At 31.1% G+C, this 22,151-nt stretch overlaps 1 protein-coding gene across 3 annotated transcripts in view; it reads right to left on the bottom strand.

Annotated features, from left to right (window-relative positions):
* Positions 1-3,888: 3,888 nt before the first annotated feature.
* TRIQK (triple QxxK/R motif containing) overlaps positions 3,889-22,151 on the bottom strand; it is a 94,439-nt gene continuing 76,176 nt past the window's right edge. For all 3 annotated transcript variants that reach the window (XM_024115919.3, XM_007113843.4, XM_028500576.2), the window contains 2 exons: positions 13,071-13,156; positions 3,889-7,919 (listed from right to left, as the gene is read on the bottom strand). In XM_024115919.3, coding sequence (XP_023971687.1) covers positions 7,806-7,919; positions 13,071-13,156 — 200 coding nt within the window. In that variant the 3' untranslated portion in view covers positions 3,889-7,805. The remainder of the gene's footprint in view (positions 7,920-13,070; positions 13,157-22,151) is intronic.

Below are 22,151 nucleotides of genomic sequence, written 5' to 3'. Positions count from 1 at the left end.
CAGAGACTGAAGAATTCTTTCAATATAGAGAAGTAAAAATCACTTATAACTTAATATCCAAAGATAAATACTCTTTCATTCTTGCTAAATATTCTTCCAAAAGACTCATATAAACACACACATATACAACACACAGACGTGTATATACATTCGAACAAAAGAGAACTGTATTACATGTAATCCTTTATGACTGCTTTTTCACCTCTCTCCATGTCAGTTAAGTATAAATATGTTATTTTATAAATACATCACATTTTATTTTATAGATGTAACATGACTCATTTAAAAAGACTCCTACATAGGGCATTTACATTGCTTCCATTTTGTTTGCTTGCTTGTTTGTTTGCTTTGATGTTATGAAGAATGCTGTGGTTAACTGTGTATTTACACACTATAGGCATTATTCTTGAGATAAATTTCTAAAGTATATATGAAATTTAAGACTTTTAAAGTACATTGCAAAAGTCCCTTCCACAAAGTGCGTAAGATTACCATTCCCCCAAGCAATATATGAAAGAGACTGTTTTCTCACATCTTTAATTAACACTGGGTACCGGGTTATGTGTTAGATTTTAATTTAATGTGTTATAAACCAACAGTATTTCCTTTATGGTTTCTGACTCATGAATCAGTGCCTAGAAATAATTTCCCTACTATAATTTCCTTAAAATGTCTACAATTTCTTCTAATACTTTTTATGGTTTCATTTATTTTCATACAGAAATCAAATTCCATCAGAAATTAATCTTGTTTTACGTCATGGTAGGCATCTTTTAATTTCAAAATGGACACTCAGTTGTTTCAATACATTTAATAAATAACCTATCTTTCCATCTTCATGACTTACAGGATACATTAAATGAATATCTACATTTGAGTATATTTCTGGACATTGCACTTTTTCTATTTGTTTGTCTACTTTTCCTTGGCAATGATATTTTATGTATTATAACTTTATAATACACTTTAATATCTGCAAAGGTTCTCCTTTCTATTTCCAGATTAGAAGAAAATTTATATTTGTACAATACTGAATGATCTCATTCAGGGAAACAGTTGGTCCCTTTTTATTAAAGTTTTATTAAAGTTTTATTATGTTCCCCTGTAAAGTTCTTTTTCCAATGAAGACTCTTCATATTTCTTCTGATTCTTTTCTAGATAATTCTATAGTTTTGATTGCAATTGTAAAAATATTTTTATGTTATGATATTTAGCTAATTATTGTATAGGTAGATAGATATTGATTTTCACAGATATTTTTCTAAAAGAGCATGTTATATAAAACTTACTCAGTATTTTCTTAGTTTTCTAGTCGATCATATAATATGAAAATATTATACTTTTTCCCATATTTACTACTTATTCTGATTGGACTGGCTGTCACTTTCAGAATAACTTAAAATAGTGTAAAAGCATAAAACTTCCATGATTTTAATAATGTAAAGCATGATAATGGAATTCTCCTTTCAGTACTGAAAAGAACAAAGATTACAAAGGATTGAGCCACACCACATAGGTAAAATCAGGTAAAATCTTTGCCTTTATAATGATAATAAAAGAAACAACAGGAACAACAATGACACATCTTCATTGGCCACAGTTAGAGAATGCTAAGCCATTACTCTGAAATTTGGATTTCAAGTATTTATGCTTCCTTCTTGTTATGAACTGTGTAAGCTAGCCAAAGAGTTGATAAAATTGTTTTTAATAATTTCACTTAATATATGGTAAAGGAATGATGGAAAATCACCAGTTTGAAATGCCTAATGAGATAATGAACCGAGGAAACAATTATGAATGGATGCTAAAAGCTTTTGGTAAAATGTTGATGTAAAACCTTATTTTGGAGGGAATCAGGTTACTAGCACATGAATCCACTGTTAAATTTCAGCATCACCATTAGTGAGACAACCAGATATCATGTGTCTCATGTGTCTCACTGTGAAATACTCTTGCCTTAAAAACAAACAAATGACAACAACAAAACTGTCTGGATCTAATCTAACTTAAAAGTTAACTCTTAGTTTACAGAAAATAGGAAAAATAGAGGAATAAAATGAATAACAAAATGAAAAAGCCAAATCTAGAATGTTGAACATCCAAAAGGACAAATAACTTGGTTTCTTCAACAATCAATGGCATGAAAGAAAAAAGTTTGTTGCAGAATACAGTTGACTCCTGAACAACATGGGTTTGAACTGCATGGGTCCACTTATACGTGGATATTTTTTGACAGTAAATACTACAGTACTACTACATGATCGTGGTTGGTTGCATCTGCGGATATAGAGCAACCAGAGATATGGAGGGCTGACTGAGTTATAAGGAGATTAATTCCCACATTGTTCAAGGGTCAACTTTAAAAGAAATTTAAGAGACATACAACCAAATGCAGTACAGATCTTGATTCAAAACCTATCTTAAATAGGTATCTTGGAGGCAATTAAGGACATCTGATATTGACTTGCTATTAAGTGATAACAGGAAATAACTAATTCTATTAGCTGTAATAGTAGCTTCTTAGTAACTCAAAAAATAATACCTAACAAATAGCAAACAAACAAATATGAAAGTTCCTTCAGGGATGCATACTGAGATATTTACAGGTAAAATGTCAGCATATTTGAGTTTTGCTTTAAAATACCTCAGGTTACAGAAAATGCATGGAGTATATAAAGCAGTGGCAAAATATTGGTAATTGTTGAAACTAGGTGATGGGTAGATTGAGGTTCATTGTACTATTCTCTCTAGTTTTGCATAATGCCTGTGGTTAGTGACAGATTAAAAAGAAAGCAGGTAAGAAGTAAGAGACAGTAGAAAAAATAGGTGAGGATCAATGATGATTCTAAGTAAAACAGTAGATAGAGGCAGTTAATATAGTAAGCACAAAGTTAAGTATTACAAAGTACAAGTGAGGTTCACACAAACAGAAGGAATGTTCGAGATTGCTGAGAATTTAGAATTGAGGCACATAGGTGAGGAGCAGGAGAAGTAAGCAAGAGAACTCAAATAAGATGCCTAGAAGGGCACTCACTATCTGCATCACAGATGTTTAGGAACTAGTGTAATAAATGAGTTTTTAATGTCTGTATTATTTCTCTTTGGTCCACCAACTTCTCCCACACTCTTGTTTTATGTAAAAGCATACTAATAAGGGCTAAGACTCTGACCTCCATCTCATGGTCATTACAGCAAGAGTTATATGTGGCCATGTTTATTTATAAAATCTTCTTTTAAAAAACTGCAATTTAAGAGACTTTAAAAAATGTTTTTAACCTCACTTTATAAATATGAGAACAACAACAAAAAAAACCCTCTGAATTCTGTATTATCCTAGGATGTACAGAGAAGGCAATCCAATAAGACCTGCCTTGTCACATTCAATAGAGCAACTGCAGAAGCAATTTGTTACAAGCAGATGGATAGTTGAACACTGAAAAGGATGATAAACTAGAACAAAATTAGATATTGAAATCAATTTCTTTTAGGCTCACCATGAAAATTCAGATTTACACAAACAATTGTATTTGAAGAAGTCAGAAAAAAGTGCCATACTAAGATGGGTGCCCGTGAAAACAGAACTTTACACATGCTATAGCCTTTATAGCCATCATTTACTTGGTTGGTCCAAATATTTATAGTTCATTGTTATGACTGCCAAAACTGGCAACCACAAGGATTGTTGTCTCAATTAGGACAGTAAACAGATTGTCTCTTTTTTTAATGAAAAAATCTAAAATGTAATACTTCACAGTTTAACATGTTTATTCATCTAAACGAGCTAAAAAATAATGGTGCGACATCTGTTCGAGAGGCATTGGTACCTCAAATTTTGGCTGCCACCCCACCATTTTGGTTGTTGTTTTAAAAAATGAAGAATAGGAGGGGGTACTGTCATCAAAAAATCTTCTGGCATGTAAAGTATCTTATTTTTCTTGAAATAAGGATCTCATGTCTGTTGCTAGGGATTAAAAAAAAAAACTGTTTAACAAAGAGGCACAATGCTGAATACGACAGCAGTTCAATTGTTTTAAATACATTTACTGACCCACTATAGATAGTTCCACACTGGTATAGTTCTTGAAGTGACTCTCCCAGTTCCCTCTATACGTACCTGTATAGCTAAAACCTATACAAAATAGTAAAGTGTTTCTGTAGCCACTGAATTCATCTGCTACAATTTTTACTGTAGGTTGCACTGATTTTAGATATTTTAGATATGGTGTCAGTGGAACAAAATCTAGCAAACATTCTATCCAGGCTGCATTGGAGCAATTCTAATAAAAGAAGGCAGTGCTGCTAAGGGAAAAGTGGTGAGAATCTCTCCAGAGAAGCCTCAGGTAAGTGTAAAGAAACCTAATTGTTGGTAAGAAAAACATAAAAGTTTATCTTAGTCTCTGGCTCAATAACCTTATGTTATGGAGGAAATACATTAAAATTTAAGTTTAATTTCTAGAAGTTTATTTCTGAAGCTTATCTAAAGCATAACTTGATCTACAGAATTATCAATGACTATATAATTTTAGAATCTGGAAAATATAACACTTTAGTTTTCACATAAATATAAGCATTATAATGAAAATTTAGTTTTATTTTCAATGGGAGTGAAGATTTAGACTAAGTTAAATTTAAAACAATGAGTATGATTTTTAACAATACTAAGGTGAAAATAGCATATTTGATTTCCTAGAAAAGAGCAACGTTTCTGTTCTGTAGCAAATTTAATGCTAGTTGTCTTGATCTTAAAGAGAACCAGGATTAAAAGTATATGTGTCCCAATACAACCAAAGACCATAAATGCTAAATGCTGAGTTGATCAATATTGTGATTTTTAAGTTTTATTTATTAAATGCAAATAATTTTTGATCATCTGTTACATGCAAGAACTGTGCCAGGCTCTGAGAGGACTGAAGTAGATTAACTTAAATTCTAACATGCATTTATTAAAAATGTGCAGACCACTACACTACTGGAATTACAGAAATGAATAAGAACATATTCTCAGGATTTTGTAATCCTTGGTTGGAGTGGGAGTATTTCACCTACATTTACAAAAAATTGAAAAAGATTGGAAAATCTTCAAATATTTTGTCACCTTAAAACAACAACAAACCTCATTCTGGTACTAAAATAGGATTTTAGCACATTTGTTTTAAAAGAAATTCTAGATGAGGTTATATTTTTACAACATCGCCTCCCAAATGAATTTACATATTCTGTATTTTTCATGCAATATAAGAACCAGCAATCATTCAAACTTCATTCACAGTATTCTATAGGCTGTACGTTAAGTCTAGCTGCATTAGTTGAAATTTCTTCTGCAGAAAGAGTATGTTAACAGATAGATCCTAACATTCTGAAAAGTTATTTAATTTTTTTTTTGTTTTTGTCTTCTGAATTACTCTGAGCAGTGACTTATTGGAGGGGAAAAACCCATGCCTAAAATTTGTATGGTGCCAGTCTCAGATTTATGCCAAATACCACTCACTATTTAAAAGTGTAGTCCCCTGCAGGCCAGATATCACCTCTCTGTCTTCAAAGATTCAAACCAGACTTCAACTTGGGATTTCTCTACAGAGGATTGGCTGCTTCCCAGTTAATGTGAGTTTGAAAAATGTGCATTTCACAAAAACATTATTTTGTAAACATACATTGTCTCACTTTACCTGCTATCTATTTAAATCAGAGTTTAGCCTTTGGGACTTACCATAAGTTAATCAGTTACGTTAGTTATGCTGTGTTTAGGCTAATATTCATTACTATCAGAAACAATATTTTTCCTCCAAAGAATACCTCAAGAGTAGAACAGGATAGTAAAGTTGTTTTCTTCTTTTTTTTCAGGGTAATGAATTTTCAAACATTTCCAAGAGTACAATCATCTATTTTAAATACTGAAAATTGTTATATCTCACTTGGCTAGGTATCTAATAGACAATTATTACATATCCTTGCATTTAAATTACCACTGAAATTAGAAATAATCTTTATTTTATATGACTGTATTTAACACCAGATGGGAGGGGAAATAACTAAATGAAGATTGTTCACATAAATGTGATAGGAGTGGGGGAAAGCAGTATTTCTTGACATGTGGCATGTCACTCAGGCAAGTAAAAGACCCATCATATCCAAAATGCCAGCTTGGATATTCTCTTGCCACCCACTTCACAAACAGACATACCACATGGCATTAAATGCTGCAACCTTTCCTAAAAATGCCACTTGGATTTGTCCACTGTGGTGAGTGTATAGGAACTATTGGTCTGTCTCTTAAGTTTGTGATTTCAAGGGGAAGAATCCAGGAAATAGCACTGGCTAAATTTTGCCCTCAGATGTTTGGCATAAATGATCTGTGAGGATACTGGAACTTTTGGCTGTTTTCACACTGATGAAATAAGTTATGCTACTTGAAAAAATTCTACAGAACATAATGCTACACAACCACATTCAGCTATCTGCAAAAGTCTCAAAGACTATCTAGGATATTTATCAATACTTTCTTCTCTTGGAGAGTATGGAAACAATCTTAACATTTTATTTACTCTTTATAAATACAATGTATTTACTATGAAACACCTTATGCACATGTTGCAAGCTATTCATTTTCTATACATATTTATGTAAGGTAGTAACTAACAACTCTGCTGTGGACACATATTTTTCCATTTTCTAATCTTTATGTATTCATGTTATAAAATTATTTAAAAATTCCATTACCAGTAAAAAATACTGAATATATTAGTCATTATACTCCAACAAATGTAAAATACCTTGAAAAATCATATAAACAAAAAACTCCATATGTGAGTAATATAAGACATATATTTTCTTCTATTACTTTTCATGAAAAGGTTCTAATTGATTTAATTCCCAAGACACAAAATACAATTTTGTAAAACAAGTTTGTATTGTTCAGATATAAAAGACAACCCAAGAAAATGACTCTGAGTAGGTAGGACTTCGGCTATTACCGTTGTGTGAAAAAGACTGCACAATTAGACAACAGGTTGCTACATATCTCCTTAACAAGAGGGGCAAACTGATACTGCAAGCAGACAGGACAACATAATTAAAATAGAATTCCAAGTTTATATTAATAGAGTAATAAGTTAATTAAAATCAAGATCAACTGAACTTTCTATTTACACCAGTTCAGACAGCCCAAGAGGAAAGCAACTCTATTTTAGAGACATATGTGACTCTTTGAGCTTCTGTCATCCAGGTGCCATTTCTGATGGAGCACATGTGCACTGAACAGTTGGCAAAGAAGGAAAAAGATTACTGTAGATGTATGTGCAGATTGTCTCTCTAATGATATAAACTACGTCTGGAAAGAAAGCAGGGCTTCTCTGTAAAATGAAAAATTTCCCATGACTTTTCATTCCTTCTTAGGCTCTGAATGTGACTAGAGAATGTTTCTGTAAATGAGGATATATACTTTTACTTAGAATGTATATGGAACAAAAATAGATTTAGTAATCTGTAAGTGATGGAGTTATACACATAAATTGCCTAAGACATCTGAAGAATTTAGGATCTGTTTTTCACTTTATCTAAATGCACCATGAATAGGTTGCCTGTCAAAGTAGAAAGATTTATAAAAGTATCTGGTAGCACACATACTACATTACTAGGTAAGGTTCTTTTCTTGATATCCTATGCAACATTTTAAAAGATATTTCTGCAAACTCAAAATACCAGCAGAAAAAATTCAAGATCTTGCTGTCTCAGTACTTCAGAAAGTATTGGTCTCTAGAGGTGCTTTTATAAAATTATATCCTTTTCATGCATTGATTGCTGTTCAACTAATCTTCATCTGGTTCCAGATCAGGGTCAACGTCTGTGGACAGTCTGAGATAAAAGAAAGCATAGAAAGCCAGTAGGAGGGCCAATATAGCTGCAAGTAGAAGGCCAACTTCCTGAGGAAGGAAAAAAAAAGTAGATTTGAAATTCATGAAATGAGGTTGGTTAACGTTATCAGCTTCACGAGATAAAAAAACCACAGCCTAGAATTAATAATCACATTCTTTTTGTTTAACACTTTCTGTCATTAAGCAAAGAAACTTTTGTGCTTGACAATACCTAATATAATGACAGGTACATCAGTGGGTATAATAATAGATGTATATTATTATTTTTATTTAAATTTGTGTTTTTCTAATAGTAAAATTAACATTTATAATTTTAATATATTTTCGTAGTTTGGATATCAAACTGTTGGATGTAAGCAATGTAGTTTGTGCCTACACAGTTTATCTTTTTCTATTTGAGAAAGAAATAACATTATTTCTTGCTTCAATACGTTTATTATTAGCTACAGCATTTGGACACAGATTCTTTTTTAAATTATCATTCCTTTTCTAATAGGAAGAAACTATTATAACCAGTTTATAGATTATGTCTCTGTAAACATCCTTATTCAATATTATTTTTTAAACTCATTTTTTAATTCTAAATTCTATAGTTTACAATGTGGCAGAACAAAACTAAGTACTCTTGTCTCATGAAGCATGATATGATATAATTAACACAACTATGAAGGATGGTCCTGGATGCTTCATTTGGTGATTTGATATGGATTATATTAATCAATTATGTTGAAATAATAGCCAAAAAATTACCACATATACAATGGTAAAAATCATATTATTTTTCAAAAAGTCTATAAACTTATATATATATATATATATATATATATACACACACACACACACACACATCATGAAGGAATTTTCTCAATATTAACATATCATTTGGCTAAACAGAAAGAAGAATAAATAGTGCCAATACAGTATCCTAAAGGGCTTAAATATTCCCTTGTAATTCTCACTTGCATATCACACCCCTTCCTGACATTATTTTATGGAGAAGCAATTTATTTGCACTTACACAAATGTAGTTTACATTTCAAAAGAATGCAAAATTAATAATTCAACATATGCCACCTAATAAACTTTAAAAACATTAAAATAAATTTGGTTTATAATCAACATGTAATTTTTACTTGGATCTTGAAATTACAAATGGACATTTTATACAGATTTTTAGCTTTATAATTATATTTTTTTAGATTTGCAAACTATAAAAATAAATATTAATAAAAAACATGAGGTTGAAAGATTTAGTGTCAACTATTTTTATAAGATTTGATTTCTCAATCTACTCTATCAATATAATGTCAAATTAAAGTGAATTTTTCTCTGTTGCAGTTGGAATACTTTGGCATCTCAAAAGGGCATGGCAGCATCAGACAGGTTTCATTTATTTTCTTGTATCCACAGCTGTGCTCCCAGACCCATCTGGTTACACAGCTACTAATTTTAAGAGGATGTAATAAACAAGTGACACACAACTGCAAACTCCATCTGTTCTGTACAGTGGACAAAAAACTGTTCAACAGCAGTCACCATTCCCATAAGCTTAACACAAGACTAAAGTTTTTACTCTTGATTAGAGTCTGTGATTCTCATCTCATTGATAATCACCTCTAATTTCTGTTTTTCAACTCCTTCTTATCCTTTCAAACAGCTCTGTATCATCTTCATTGTACATTTTCAGAATATCCAGAGGCATGAAAAAGGGGTTTAAGGGTAGGAAGCAGAGAACATTCATAGAATACAACTTCAGAAGATCCATTAATTCAATTAAGTCTATTCAACATACTATGGTGTGGGGGGTGAGACTTCCAAAGTATTGGATGAGGAGGTACAGCAAATCATTTGTTTCAGAATGTCCCTATTCTGTTAAGGAGATAAGTATTGTGGGGACCGCATGCTTGGAGGGTTAGAACTGTGGTAAAATTTGAAAATACTGCTTTCAGAATTCTGGTCACACTAGCCATAACTTAGAGACCTACAGGCATTTATGACTCTCCCCACCCTTGGCCATTTTTAGTTTTAGATCAGGAATAACAAAGAGAACAAAAATAATGCTTCCAGCTGGCTCATCCCAAGGGGTTGTTAGCAGGATCTGGTTGCCATTTGAATATTTTATTTATGTAAGAGATAAATCAAATTTCTGATCCTTATTTTTTATTATAATAACTTGTTTCAAATAAACTACTTAATAAACAAATATAGATTATCTTTTTCCTTCTAAATACCAGGAAACACAGGTATTTGCATTCTAAAAAATTTTTCCCTGATGTTGCAACTCTTGAAAAATAATCTTCAAATTGAACAGCAACCAAATAGCAAATATTAGTTGTGCAAATATTTTTTTTAGGTGGTACTCATTACTGGGGTCATAAATTATGACATTTTGTTTATATTGGTAAAAGACACGAACTAAAAATAGCTTCTCAATAGAAATAATTCCACATTTTGAAGAAGTGATATTCATATCTTATTCTGAATCATTACTGTTCCTTGAAATTTTCTATCACTAAACATACATTTATAAAAAAGCACTAGAAGCCCCTGAGGGTAAGTACCCTATTGTGTAATTTTTATATCTCTAATCCATGATTTCTCAATCATGTGATTTCTTGTAGAAATTCCTCCAAGACAATTGTGTCTTATTCATATTTTTGTCCACAGGTTCTACAACATTGTAACGCTCATAGCAATTTCTAAATAAATGAAGGATTGAGTCAGATTTATATAATTTATGTACAAGGTATATTAAAATTACATAATGTTTTGAAAACTTTACAGCAATAATATCCGTAATACTATCTTCACAGCAAAACTAAAAACATTTTGTAATATGTAGTATAGTCAAACAAAGCAGACTTAGTTGAAGTAGGGGATCTTTAGGCCAATGAGAAACATCCAAGGATAGTCTTATTTATGCAAACCAGTAATAGCTAATTCAAAGAAATATTTATGTTAAGTGTATTATTTAACTCTTCTGACTATACTGTGAGGTAGATGGCATAAAATCCATTTTACAAATGTGCCAGTTTAGACTCAGCTCAATCATTGTAACAGTAAGAGGAGTCATGTGATTCTAGGCCTCTTTCGTGTTCAGTTTTATCATTGTGGTTATTTTTCTATTCCTTGCAGCTGTTCATATATTCTGTAGATTTAAATTATTTTAAGAGCATAGCAATGATTCATTCTAAAAAATAAGTAGTAAAGTGATAAAATATTATAACATTATGGTCATTCTGTATTAACTAGATAAGAGTCAAACATGTTTGATGTTCATTAATCCTTAGTTGCTTCTCTGACATTATCAACATGGATAAAATCACTCACTGGGGAAATTAAATAGCATTAAATGGCAATTGCTGAAAGAAACTTCGTTATTTAAAATACTATGCTAAAATGACAAGGCAATCAAAATTTGACACGGCAAACTAATTAGTATGCCAGATTTAAAATGTAAAACACCTCCATGGTTCTGATTCTAAAAAGTTTCCTATTATTTTAATGGACTCTTTACATAAATTTTCAAGCAAAGTAAACAGTGTTTAAAGATAAGGTTTTTGTTTTTCACAGGTTTACAAATCAAAATGATATGCTAGTTTATTAAAAAGGAGCTGTTTTCATGTCAGAAACTTTTCTGTACATATTTTAAATCATAAATGAAATCTAAGGACAATTTTTTTCTCAGAAAAGATAAACAAATTCTATATTGTTTTTAAAAAGACATTAGATTGCACTATAAGGTAGACTTATACTAGGAATATGGTTATTTCCTCAAGTTAAAACCATAGCAAAAATGATAAGAGCAAATGAGATAGAGGATATATACAGGAAAGTGGTATATATCAATAAATGCATGGCTGCACTATTTTTCAAATTCTAATTTGCAGCTGCTCATTATACTGTGCCACAAGTGGAGTGTGCTACCCCAATATTCTTCTAACAAGACAAAAACTATTTGTGAAAGATAAAAATAAGTGACATATTGCTTTCCTGGAAAATGACAGACAGTGCTCTCATTACAAGAGACAATCATCAGGTAACTAACTACAAAATAAGAAACTAACCACTGGTTTTAGAAAGTTTGTGTCATGGAAATAATTTTAAAGATGAATGAAATTTCACATGAAATTAGAAGAAAACTTCAAAAGATTAATCATCTCTCTTTCAAACAAAAAGGCAATTCTCTTTTTTTTTTTTTTCGTTAAAAACTGACACACAGCACTAACTGAGGAGATTGTGCTGTGAAAACATACCGCAGCACACAGAAATGCTTGATCAAAATCAGTAATCAGGAGTAAAAAGAAGGCAGTGTTTCATGATCATAATAGCAAATTCTGGAAGACAACCAAATATATCATCTGGCAGTTCAACAGCTGTTACAGCTTGGTAGTAATACCTTGGCATTTGCTATAAGCTATAACTTAGAAAAATTGATTTTTCATCTGCCAGATAAAACCCAAAATCTCCTTTTAACATTTTAATATTTAAATAAAATATATGTACTAGTCACTTTACTTTTGCACATTTGACAGTAGAGCCGTCAAATTAATTTTTCTATTTGTAGTTTAATTTTACTCTAAACACTTGGCAGAGTTGACATGGGTGACAATGTAAATGTAATTTTGTTGAACTTCATTGTGCTAGCACATTGGATTAACATCTGCTAACATCATTCTCAGTTGCTTTTATCCCTCTTAAGCAGTTAAAACACTGGTTTTCTAAAAGAACAAGTTTGGGAACATCATTAGAATTTCATCATAGAGAGTACTGACAACAAAAATAATACATGTGTAAACTTACATATATTAACGATCTAAGTATATACAATTATAATTAAAAGTTAAACAACCATAAAATGAAACTTATTGAAAGTGAGAAAAGTTTTTGATCCAGGCCACATATATCACTGAAGTGTTTGAACAATAAATACAATAGCTGGAGAAAAAGTAAATTGCAACTTTAAGTGTAACTGTTTCTCTTAAGTGACATTAGGTCTTATTCTAAGACCTAATAAAATCTTAGAATGGGAAGGATGTTTCTCATTAAGTAAATTCTCTTTAAGAGCCTTTAATCCTGGCATTTGACTTAGATTTTGAAATGTCATAAAACATTTGGAATTCAACATTTATGCAATCCAGTTTTAGAAAATGAGATGGCATGCAATATATCAAATTTTAAAGTTATCAAATACGGTACCTTTATTCCTATTGCTGTTTTCTTTGCTTCTGCTTTTAATTTGGTTGCTCGTAAAATAGGTTTGGTTTTTTTATAATCCTGTTTACCTAGAAAGAAATAATTTCAGACAATGAGCTATAATTTAAGTTTAACAGCCATCTGAAATGTCAAAGAACCTTTAAATAGAGTAAAAATGGGAGACAAAGTTGCAAAGTAATTCCCAGTTATGGAAACCATAAACTGGTCACCCTAAGGTCAATTTTTCCTTCTCTCTTACTTTTTCAGGAAGAAGATTTGACAGACATCTTTGATTTGCTGTGCAGTGAATATCAACAAAGATAAAAAATTCTTTTAGAGAATAAGATAAAGCAAAGAGAGTAAACCTTTAGAAGCATTTGGAGACATGTGGAAATAAATGAAATTACATAAGATCCCATTAAATAGGTAAGGTTAACTCTGTCTTCATAATTGAAGAATAACAGTTCATTAGAAATTTATTTTATTATGGATATATTAAGTATTCAATAATCAATCTGAGAAGTATCCTCAAAGTTTCTCTAAGTAAGAAACTAAAGACTGATCTGCAAATAATTAACTTTCAGTTGCTGAATTCTTTAGAAAAAAGTATTTAACTTTTGTTTGCTCTCTGTGGAGGACAGAATATGGCTAGATAAATGATGTAGGATAGCTATATTTAGACATTAGTTTCAATGTTCTTTACCACATTTAACAACCAAAAATGAACAAAACTGAGTTAGTGTCACCAAATTTGCTTTTTTTGTGTATACCACCTGGTGACCCCACTAATGGGTAACAAAAGAGCTATTACGCACCCTGTGAGGAAAACAGATTTAACAATAGCAACAACAAAAGCATTGACTAGAATAATATACTTTTTTTGTTAACCAAACTGTTAGCTAAGAATTGGGTCAAATGAGTCTCAAATATAATCATATGTCATTCTGAGTGGGAGTTAACATTTGACCATATAATCTCTTCAACTATTTTATATTCTCCTATTTGGCCTTGTTTCCATTTTATTCCCTCTCCTTTCAAAGAACAATTACTTTCCAAAACTTACCCCTGTAGTCTATCAAAATAATACAACTGCTAACTTTAATTTCCACATCTTCCTCACACTGAAGTAAATCTGAAAGCAGTTTATCTAAAGTATACCATCAAAATTTAATGTGCAGTATATTTTATAATGTGTTTGCTAATGATTCAAAAGTACCTTTAAAATTCTATATAGATTTTTAGAATTAGAAATGCCAGGGAGAAGTGAGACAAATGGATGGGAGGATGAAGAAATGCTATATCTATGTTCATTAGGCACATAAAAGTATTTATTTGGCTGAAGAGCTATTTTTTTTTTTTAAGAAGTGTGTATGCTATTTCCTTAACTGCAATGGTATAGCAGTCATTCTGGATCTATGAGCATGCAGCAGCTTAATAAATATTATTTGATGATGGGTTTAATGATCCAGAAATGAGCCAATTGTAAAAATGTATATCAAATGATCTAAATTTAAATTATGGAATAAAAAATATAGAAAAATATTACTCTGACCCATTTTAAATTAGCAACATTTAATTTTGCTGAAAAAATCTTGACAAGTGTTCACTCTGATTTCACATCTCAACAGTCAAACTATTCATGTCATTATTCCTGCTGAGATATAAACAGTTCAGAGCAATGAAACTGGTGACACATCAGATGTCTCCACTCAGGGTTACAAAGCAAGTTTCTAATGAGAATCTAAAAAGAAATTTCAATATTATAGATTTGAAGCCAAGAAGTCATTTCTTATGCTATATATGCCCTATAATAAACTCTGGGTGCAACGGGGACAAAATAAACAAAAGAAACGATTATCTTAACCAATCTGCTTTTTGTAGACATATGCAATATTCTGGATGATGTGTCTGTCATAAAGCATATTCAAATATGCTTAAAAGACTCAATGTTAAAGTGAGATTTTATCATTCTACTTCACTTGCCATTGGTTAAATAATGTGTTCTATTTCAATTCAAGTCCTATAATCTCTTAAAGAATAATACTTCTAAATTTATATTAAAGTTGATATGAACATTTGAAGCAGTATTTATAATAAATAGACAGTTTTTAAAATTATTACACACCTCATACTTCGCCAAATAGTGCACCTGTCATTAATGTAGCGTTCTCCTTGCTGACTATGATATCCAAAAGTATATATTGCAAAACGTGGTTTCAGTCTACTAAGTGAAAACGTTTACAGGGGCATTTTTAAGTTCTTTATAACTAAAACCAGATCCCTCCATTATACCCAAAAAGATATTTAACATTTTAATTTTTTATGGCTTCATGAAAAATACCTATGCCCACATGATTGTAAAAAAAATATATAAAATATGAAGCTCCTGCCTTCTGAGTACTTATACCCAGGAAAAAACACATTTATGTAATCTAGATTTTATAAGTAGACAGCTTTTTAAATACAGTTGGGTCTGATTTTGGTTATATCAATAATACAATAACAAAAGTAGCAATTTAGCAATTGCTCATTACATTTGATATGAGAGAAATTCAAGCCTACAAAGCCAATATGGGGCCTCAATCATCTCGTTTCTCTCTTCTCAATTACACCAGTCATCACAGTTCTGTATTTTAATTTCCTATGACATAGTTTAAGTAACAAAAGCTTTCTCTCTCATCTCTACACTTTCTGATGGACTGATTTATGCTTCCTCCCTCCAATATGATCCTATTACATTATTTCATTATATTTTATTTTTTACTTATCATACAGTGAATATAACATTTTTTTTCCTTTTGGTATACAGTTCTATGAATTTTAATGCTTATGTATAGATCATGTAATTACTACTATAATCAAGATATAGAAAAGTTATATCATTTCAAAAAACTCCCTGGCACTAACTTTCTAAACTCACCCTCCTTTCCTACCATAATTTCTGGCAACCACTGATATATTGTCCATTGCTATAGCTTTGTCTTTTCAATAATGCAGGAATAATGTGACAAGGGCTTCTTTTATTCAGCCTAAGGCCTTTAAATTTCACCCAAGTTGTATGTATCAGCATTTTATTCTTCTCTATTGCTGGTTAGTATTCCATTATAGGACGGTACCAGAACTTGTTTATCCATTCACTCATTGAAGTACATTTGGGTTATGTCCAGTGTTTGGCAAGTATGACAAGAGCTACTATAAACACAGGTATGCTGGTTTTTATGTGAACATAAGTTTTCATTTATCTAGGGTAAGCTTGCTGAGTCATATGGTAAGTATATATTTAACTGTAAGAAATTGCCAAACCATTTTTCAGAGTGTTTGCATTCCCACCAGCAATGAATAAGAGTTCTGATAGCTTTGCATCATCACTAGCACTTGGTATTATTGTATCTAGGTTATCTAATTTTTAGTGTACAATTGTTCATAGTATTCTCTTATAATCCATGTTATATGTGTAAGGTTGATAGTAGTGTACACTGTCTTATTACCAGTATTAGTAATTTGTTCTTTTTTTTCCTTAGTCTTAACTACACAGGTTTTTTCAATTTCGTTGATCTTTCTAAATAACAAATTTTGGGTTTTGTCTATTTTTTTCTACCATTTTTATGTTTTGTATTTTGTTTATTTCCACTCTAATCTTTCTTATTTCCTTCCCTCAGATAGCTTTGAATTTAGTTTGCACTTTTTTTTCTAATTTTTTAAATAGAAATTTAGGTTATTGATTTGAAACCTTTCTTCTTTATTAATATAGTCATTAACAGGTATAAATCTCCATCTAAATACTGCTTTATCATCCTTTCATAAGTCAGCCAGGAGAAGAAGAAAGTTATACACAAAAACACTTGTAGATATATTTACCTATGCAGTTACTGTTACTGGTGTTAACTTATTTTTTCTGTTTGTGGATTCTAGTAACTGCCTTATGTACTTTCATTTTAGCCTGGAGGACTTCTTTTAGTGTTTCTTATAGGGCAGGTGTACTATTGACAAATTTTCTGGTTTTGTTTATCCAAGAACATCTTGATTTCTCACTTTTTTGAAGGACAGTTGTGCTAGATGTAGAATTTTTGGTTGACGCTCTTTTGCTTTCATCACATCATATATAATGAATTACTTTTTACTTTCTGCTTTCAAGATTTACTCTTTATGTTTGACTTTCAGCAGTTTGACTATGATGTAGCCAGGTGTGGATCTCTCAGTTTATCCTTCTCAAAATGTTGTGAGGTTCTTGGATATACAAATTAAAGTTTTTCATCATATTTCAAGAAGGTTTTTATCTATTAAATATTCTTTTTGACACTCTCTCTTCCTCTTCTCATTCTGGAACTATTATTATGCATAGACTGGTATGCTAGATAGAGTCCTATAGGCATCTATGGCTCTGTTCATTTTTTGTCATATCTCATTCATTATTTTTTATTCATGTTCCTCAGACTGGATAATCTCAGGTAACCTCTCTTCATGTTCCCTGTTTCTCCTATAAGTTCAAATCTACTGTGAAGCCCCTCTAGCAAAATTTTTACATTGGTTATTACATTTTTTCAAGTCCAGAATTTCTATTTTTTATATACATAATTTACATTTATATAATAATATTTTCTATTTGTTGATACATCATTCTCATACTTTAATTCTTTAGACATGGTTTTCTTTATTTTTTGAACATATTTTAAATGGCTGATTTAAAGTCTTTGTCTAATAAGTCCAAGGTCTGAACTTGCCTAGAGATGCTTTCTATTCTTTTTCTGTGTATGGACTGTAATTTGCTGATTTTTTTGTGTGTTTCATAATTTTTGTAGAAAACAGTTTTCTACAAAATAATGTTATGTAGCAACAGTTAAATAATGTAATGTGGCAACTCTGCCAAGCAGATCTCCCCTAGGATTTGTTGTTGCTGCTCTTTGTTCTTCTTTTGTTGGTGTTACTGTTTGTTTGTTTAGTGACTTTTATGGTCTAATTCTGTAGAGTCTGTATTCTTTGTTATATGGAGTCACTTAGCTTGATGTTCATCTAATAACTGGACAGGTATTTTCTTAAATGTCTTTAACCAATAAATCTTCCAGGTTTGTTGAACAGGTGTTCCATACTTTGACAGGACTTTATAATTCTGCATTAGCCTTCACTTCCTGCTAGCTTCCTCAAGGTCGGCAAAAAGTGAGAGCTTATGGCCTTTCCAGGTCTTTACTGGACATGGCATAGTCCTGCACAGGTTCATGACTTTCTAGATTCCCAAGAGTCTATGTCAGGGATTTTAAAAGACACTATGAACATCTCATTGCCCAGTTTTAAAAACAATTTTAGGTCAGCCTTATGCTAGCCCCAACTAGTAATGCTGCCTCGGGTAGTCGTGATGTTAAATGCTTGCCACTGATTGTTTTTGCCAAATGCCATCAAGAAAGGACTCTTCACACAGAATGAGCTCTAAGTCAGGTCAAATAAAGACAACTTCTGAGAATGGGGATTTTCAGTGAGCTCCCAGACATGTCAAATAGTGACAGTTCTCAGAGGATGGGATTTGAGGTAGCTCCAAACCCATTCTGCCTCTCCAGTGACTTCAGGTTGCTGTTTTTCATGACTACTATTGTTGCAAAGCTGAGGAGAGGAAGATGGGATTAAGGCAAGTTGAACAAAACAAAGCTTGATGTTCTTACTCAGAGTTAGCTGTTTTTCTCAAATAAACACTCTTTGCACTGTTTTAAATTTTTTGAAAATTTGTAGATCTCTGAAAAAGTTGATTTTGACAATTTTTTGTCATTGTTCTTGCTTTTATAGAAGAGCAGACTTTTGAGGTCCTTACTTTCCATTCAAGAAGTGCTTCTCTTCCATCCTTTTAGCTTTAATCTCATTATATTTGAAGTGAATTTCTTATCTACAGCCTATATTTACATCAGTTTATAAAATTTCAACCTGAAAATCCTCTGTCCTTTCATTGGTATGTTTAAACATATGCATTTAATGAAACTATTAATGGATTTTTATTTAGGTCTACCATTTTATGTTTGTTTTCTTTTTGTTTCCTTTGATTTGTTTCTGTTTCACTTTTCATGCCTTTTTAAGTTATTTGAACAATTTTTAATATTTTGTTTAAATCATATATTGTATTTTGATATATCTCTTAGAATAATGTTTCAATAGTTTCCCAAGAGTTTATAAAATTTAACTTTTAAGAGTCTAATTCAAATCAATATTTTATTCAATTTCTTATTTTTAAAGATATTCTACATTAAAAAAAAATTTAACATGCACAATCCAATACATTTCACATTCTAATATAACGGAAACAAGCAGTACATTGCTTTGCAGTGCTAGTTTTACTAGTTGTTTATCTCTTTTGACTTTGCTGTACTTATATTTGATTTTCTTGGACATGTGTCATAGGTTAGGAAAGTTGTTTCTATACAGTTGACTTTTAATAATTCAGGACTTTAAATGTCCACAGACAAAGAATTATACAAGTGAATATACTATTGTAGCACAGATGCATTTTCCTTAAAAATGCTAGACAAGACACTGGTGTTCCTATTTGATGCATGTTCTTATTATAGCTTAACTGTTTTGCAATAAAAAGTGAAAGGCACATGCATAGTTAGAAGGACTATTATACTTTGGTTACTGAAACTTTATATTCATGATAAAAACTGCAGGTTGTCCTTAGATAATACCTGTGTTTTAGTTCTGGAATAAAATTTCTAACTACACTTCTCTAGAGATTTTTGTTCAGTTTAGTTGAAGAGTATCCATAAATTGCTAGATCTGTACTATTAAAAAGTTACATTAATATTTTAACTATTTATTTGTATTAATAGAATTTTCTTGATACTGTAAAACCAAAACTAAGTACAGGAATAAAACAAAGTTCAGGTTGATAAATGATGACAAATGTCATTCTTAATCCTCAATCTCAATTACCTTCATCAAAACAGCCATAACATTCTGTTTGATTTTCTCTAAAATAACTACATATTATATCTTATACTTATGAGACATATTTATAATAATGAAATGCCACCTTTTGTATGTTTAAAATAAAGTTGCAAAATTAATATTCTAGTAAAAATTCTATGATATGGAAAACAGTTTTTATGGCTTAGTAAGAATATAGATTCTATTATCCATTATGTATAGGTCTTAATAACAAATATATATTTAGATGACTGCATTATTAATATTGCCAATACAAATAGAAAATTTCTCTGAAATCATGACGTTGAAAGTTAAATTCCTTCAATACAATCTGAGATTCTTAATAGAGAGTGTGTGCTTCTGTCAATATCTCATTATAAAGCTTCTCGCTTTGCATGTAAAATCCAAGATCATTTTGGGGAAGAAATATAAAAGGCCTTCCCCAAATATGCTAATGATACAGCTAAGTAATGAACTTGGAACAATAAAACATATTAACTTTCGTGTTAATGCCTGGACTTACCATAACTTATATAAGGGAAAAATACACTAAGAATGTGTAAACTTTGCTATTTATTCTATAATAGAATTTAGTAATTTTTTTTTTCAAAATTAATCTCGACTTAATGCTGAAAATTGGGCATTTCAAAATAAGAAACATTAAAACTTGCATTTTCACACAGGAAATCTGTACTATAAAATTGCTCTTTGAACAAATATTAGCAACTGATTATCAAACCTCTATGAGTATATACACATAGTTATTGAGTACATTGTGAAATCTCTGACCTAAGGTTACTTTGGCTAGCAAGTAACAAAATATTGTTATCCATAAGGAAACAAAAAAGTTATACCTATGTGTTTATATATCTATATATGATATATTATTACTACTATTATTATTATTTTTTTTAACCTGTATCCAAGCTCCTAATTGCATGAGACATTATTTTTTATGGTTAGCAGATAGAGTTGCTAGAATCTCTGAGAATAGTATTATAAATAGTGTAACATCAGGACATATCACCAATTATAATTTTTCTTAGTTAACCTTGTGCCTAAGCATAACTGAAAATGTTCACTTATGGTCATAAGAATTCTTATATTTTATTTTCTTAAACAGTGCTTTCATTCATTCATTAAAAATTACTGAGCACTTACACTATATAGAAACAGTGTTCAAGGTACTGAAAATAAAATAGTTCGGCAAAACAGACCAAATGCCTATTATCTTGAACCTTGTAAAAAGATGGATAATAAGCAAACACAAATAATGGTTCAGTTTGCTAGGTAATGAAAAGCACTAAAAATAAGAATACATTTGGCAAGCAGCAGAAAATAAAGGAGAGAGATGTATTGTTTCAGATAGAGTGGTTAGGGAAGGCCTTCTTGGTAATATCACTTGACATTATCATTTGATGTCACTTAACCAGATACTTGAATGACGTCAGGGAGGAAGTCATGTGGATAACTGGTGGAAGCAACTCCAAATACTGGGAACATATTAAGTATAAAGATTCAGAAAACCCTAACTTCTGGAGGAGGCCAAAATGTCACTGAAGTCTCCCAAGTCAAAAAGAGAGCTTAATAGGTAATAAAAGTTAAAAGTTCAATTTCTGATGTCAGGCTCAGTGGTCCAGAGCCAACTGTCAATATCTGAGTATATAGGCTCAAATGATAACCTTGGAAATAGGCAGGGTCTTTAGCTTGGTTCCCTGATATGTGATGTGAGAGCTTTTGAAAGTAAGAGTGAAGTAGAAATATTAATCCCCTTGCTTACTAAAATGGTAAATCAAAGAGAGTGCATATTCCTGGAGAAGTTTCAGAAACTGAGTATATCATCAAAAACAAAATATGCAGTTACACTGATTATTTTCGCAGATCTATTTATTTCCTCACTGTGGCTAGTTGGTCTTGGAGACTGAATACAATTAAATATAAACTTATGGTAGAATTTTTTTACTGTACTTACTGTAGCAGAATATAAATGTCCTTTGCACATGGTCACAACTAGCTAATTAATCTAGCCAATGCATTTTTCTAAATTCTGATCACAGATACCACAAGAGACTATCTTGTGCCTTTACTGGAAGGGACAGCAGTATACTTACAAACCTGCTTTTAAACTATATCAACTCTCCATCTAATGCTATAATCTGATTCCAATAGACTAACTGCCTC

This window comes from Physeter macrocephalus, chromosome 15 (assembly GCF_002837175.3).
Source record: "Physeter macrocephalus isolate SW-GA chromosome 15, ASM283717v5, whole genome shotgun sequence".
Classification (NCBI taxonomy): domain Eukaryota; kingdom Metazoa; phylum Chordata; class Mammalia; order Artiodactyla; family Physeteridae; genus Physeter; species Physeter macrocephalus.
The sequence above is the reverse complement of the archived record's forward strand: the minus strand, read 5'-3'. Positions and strand labels throughout refer to the sequence as shown.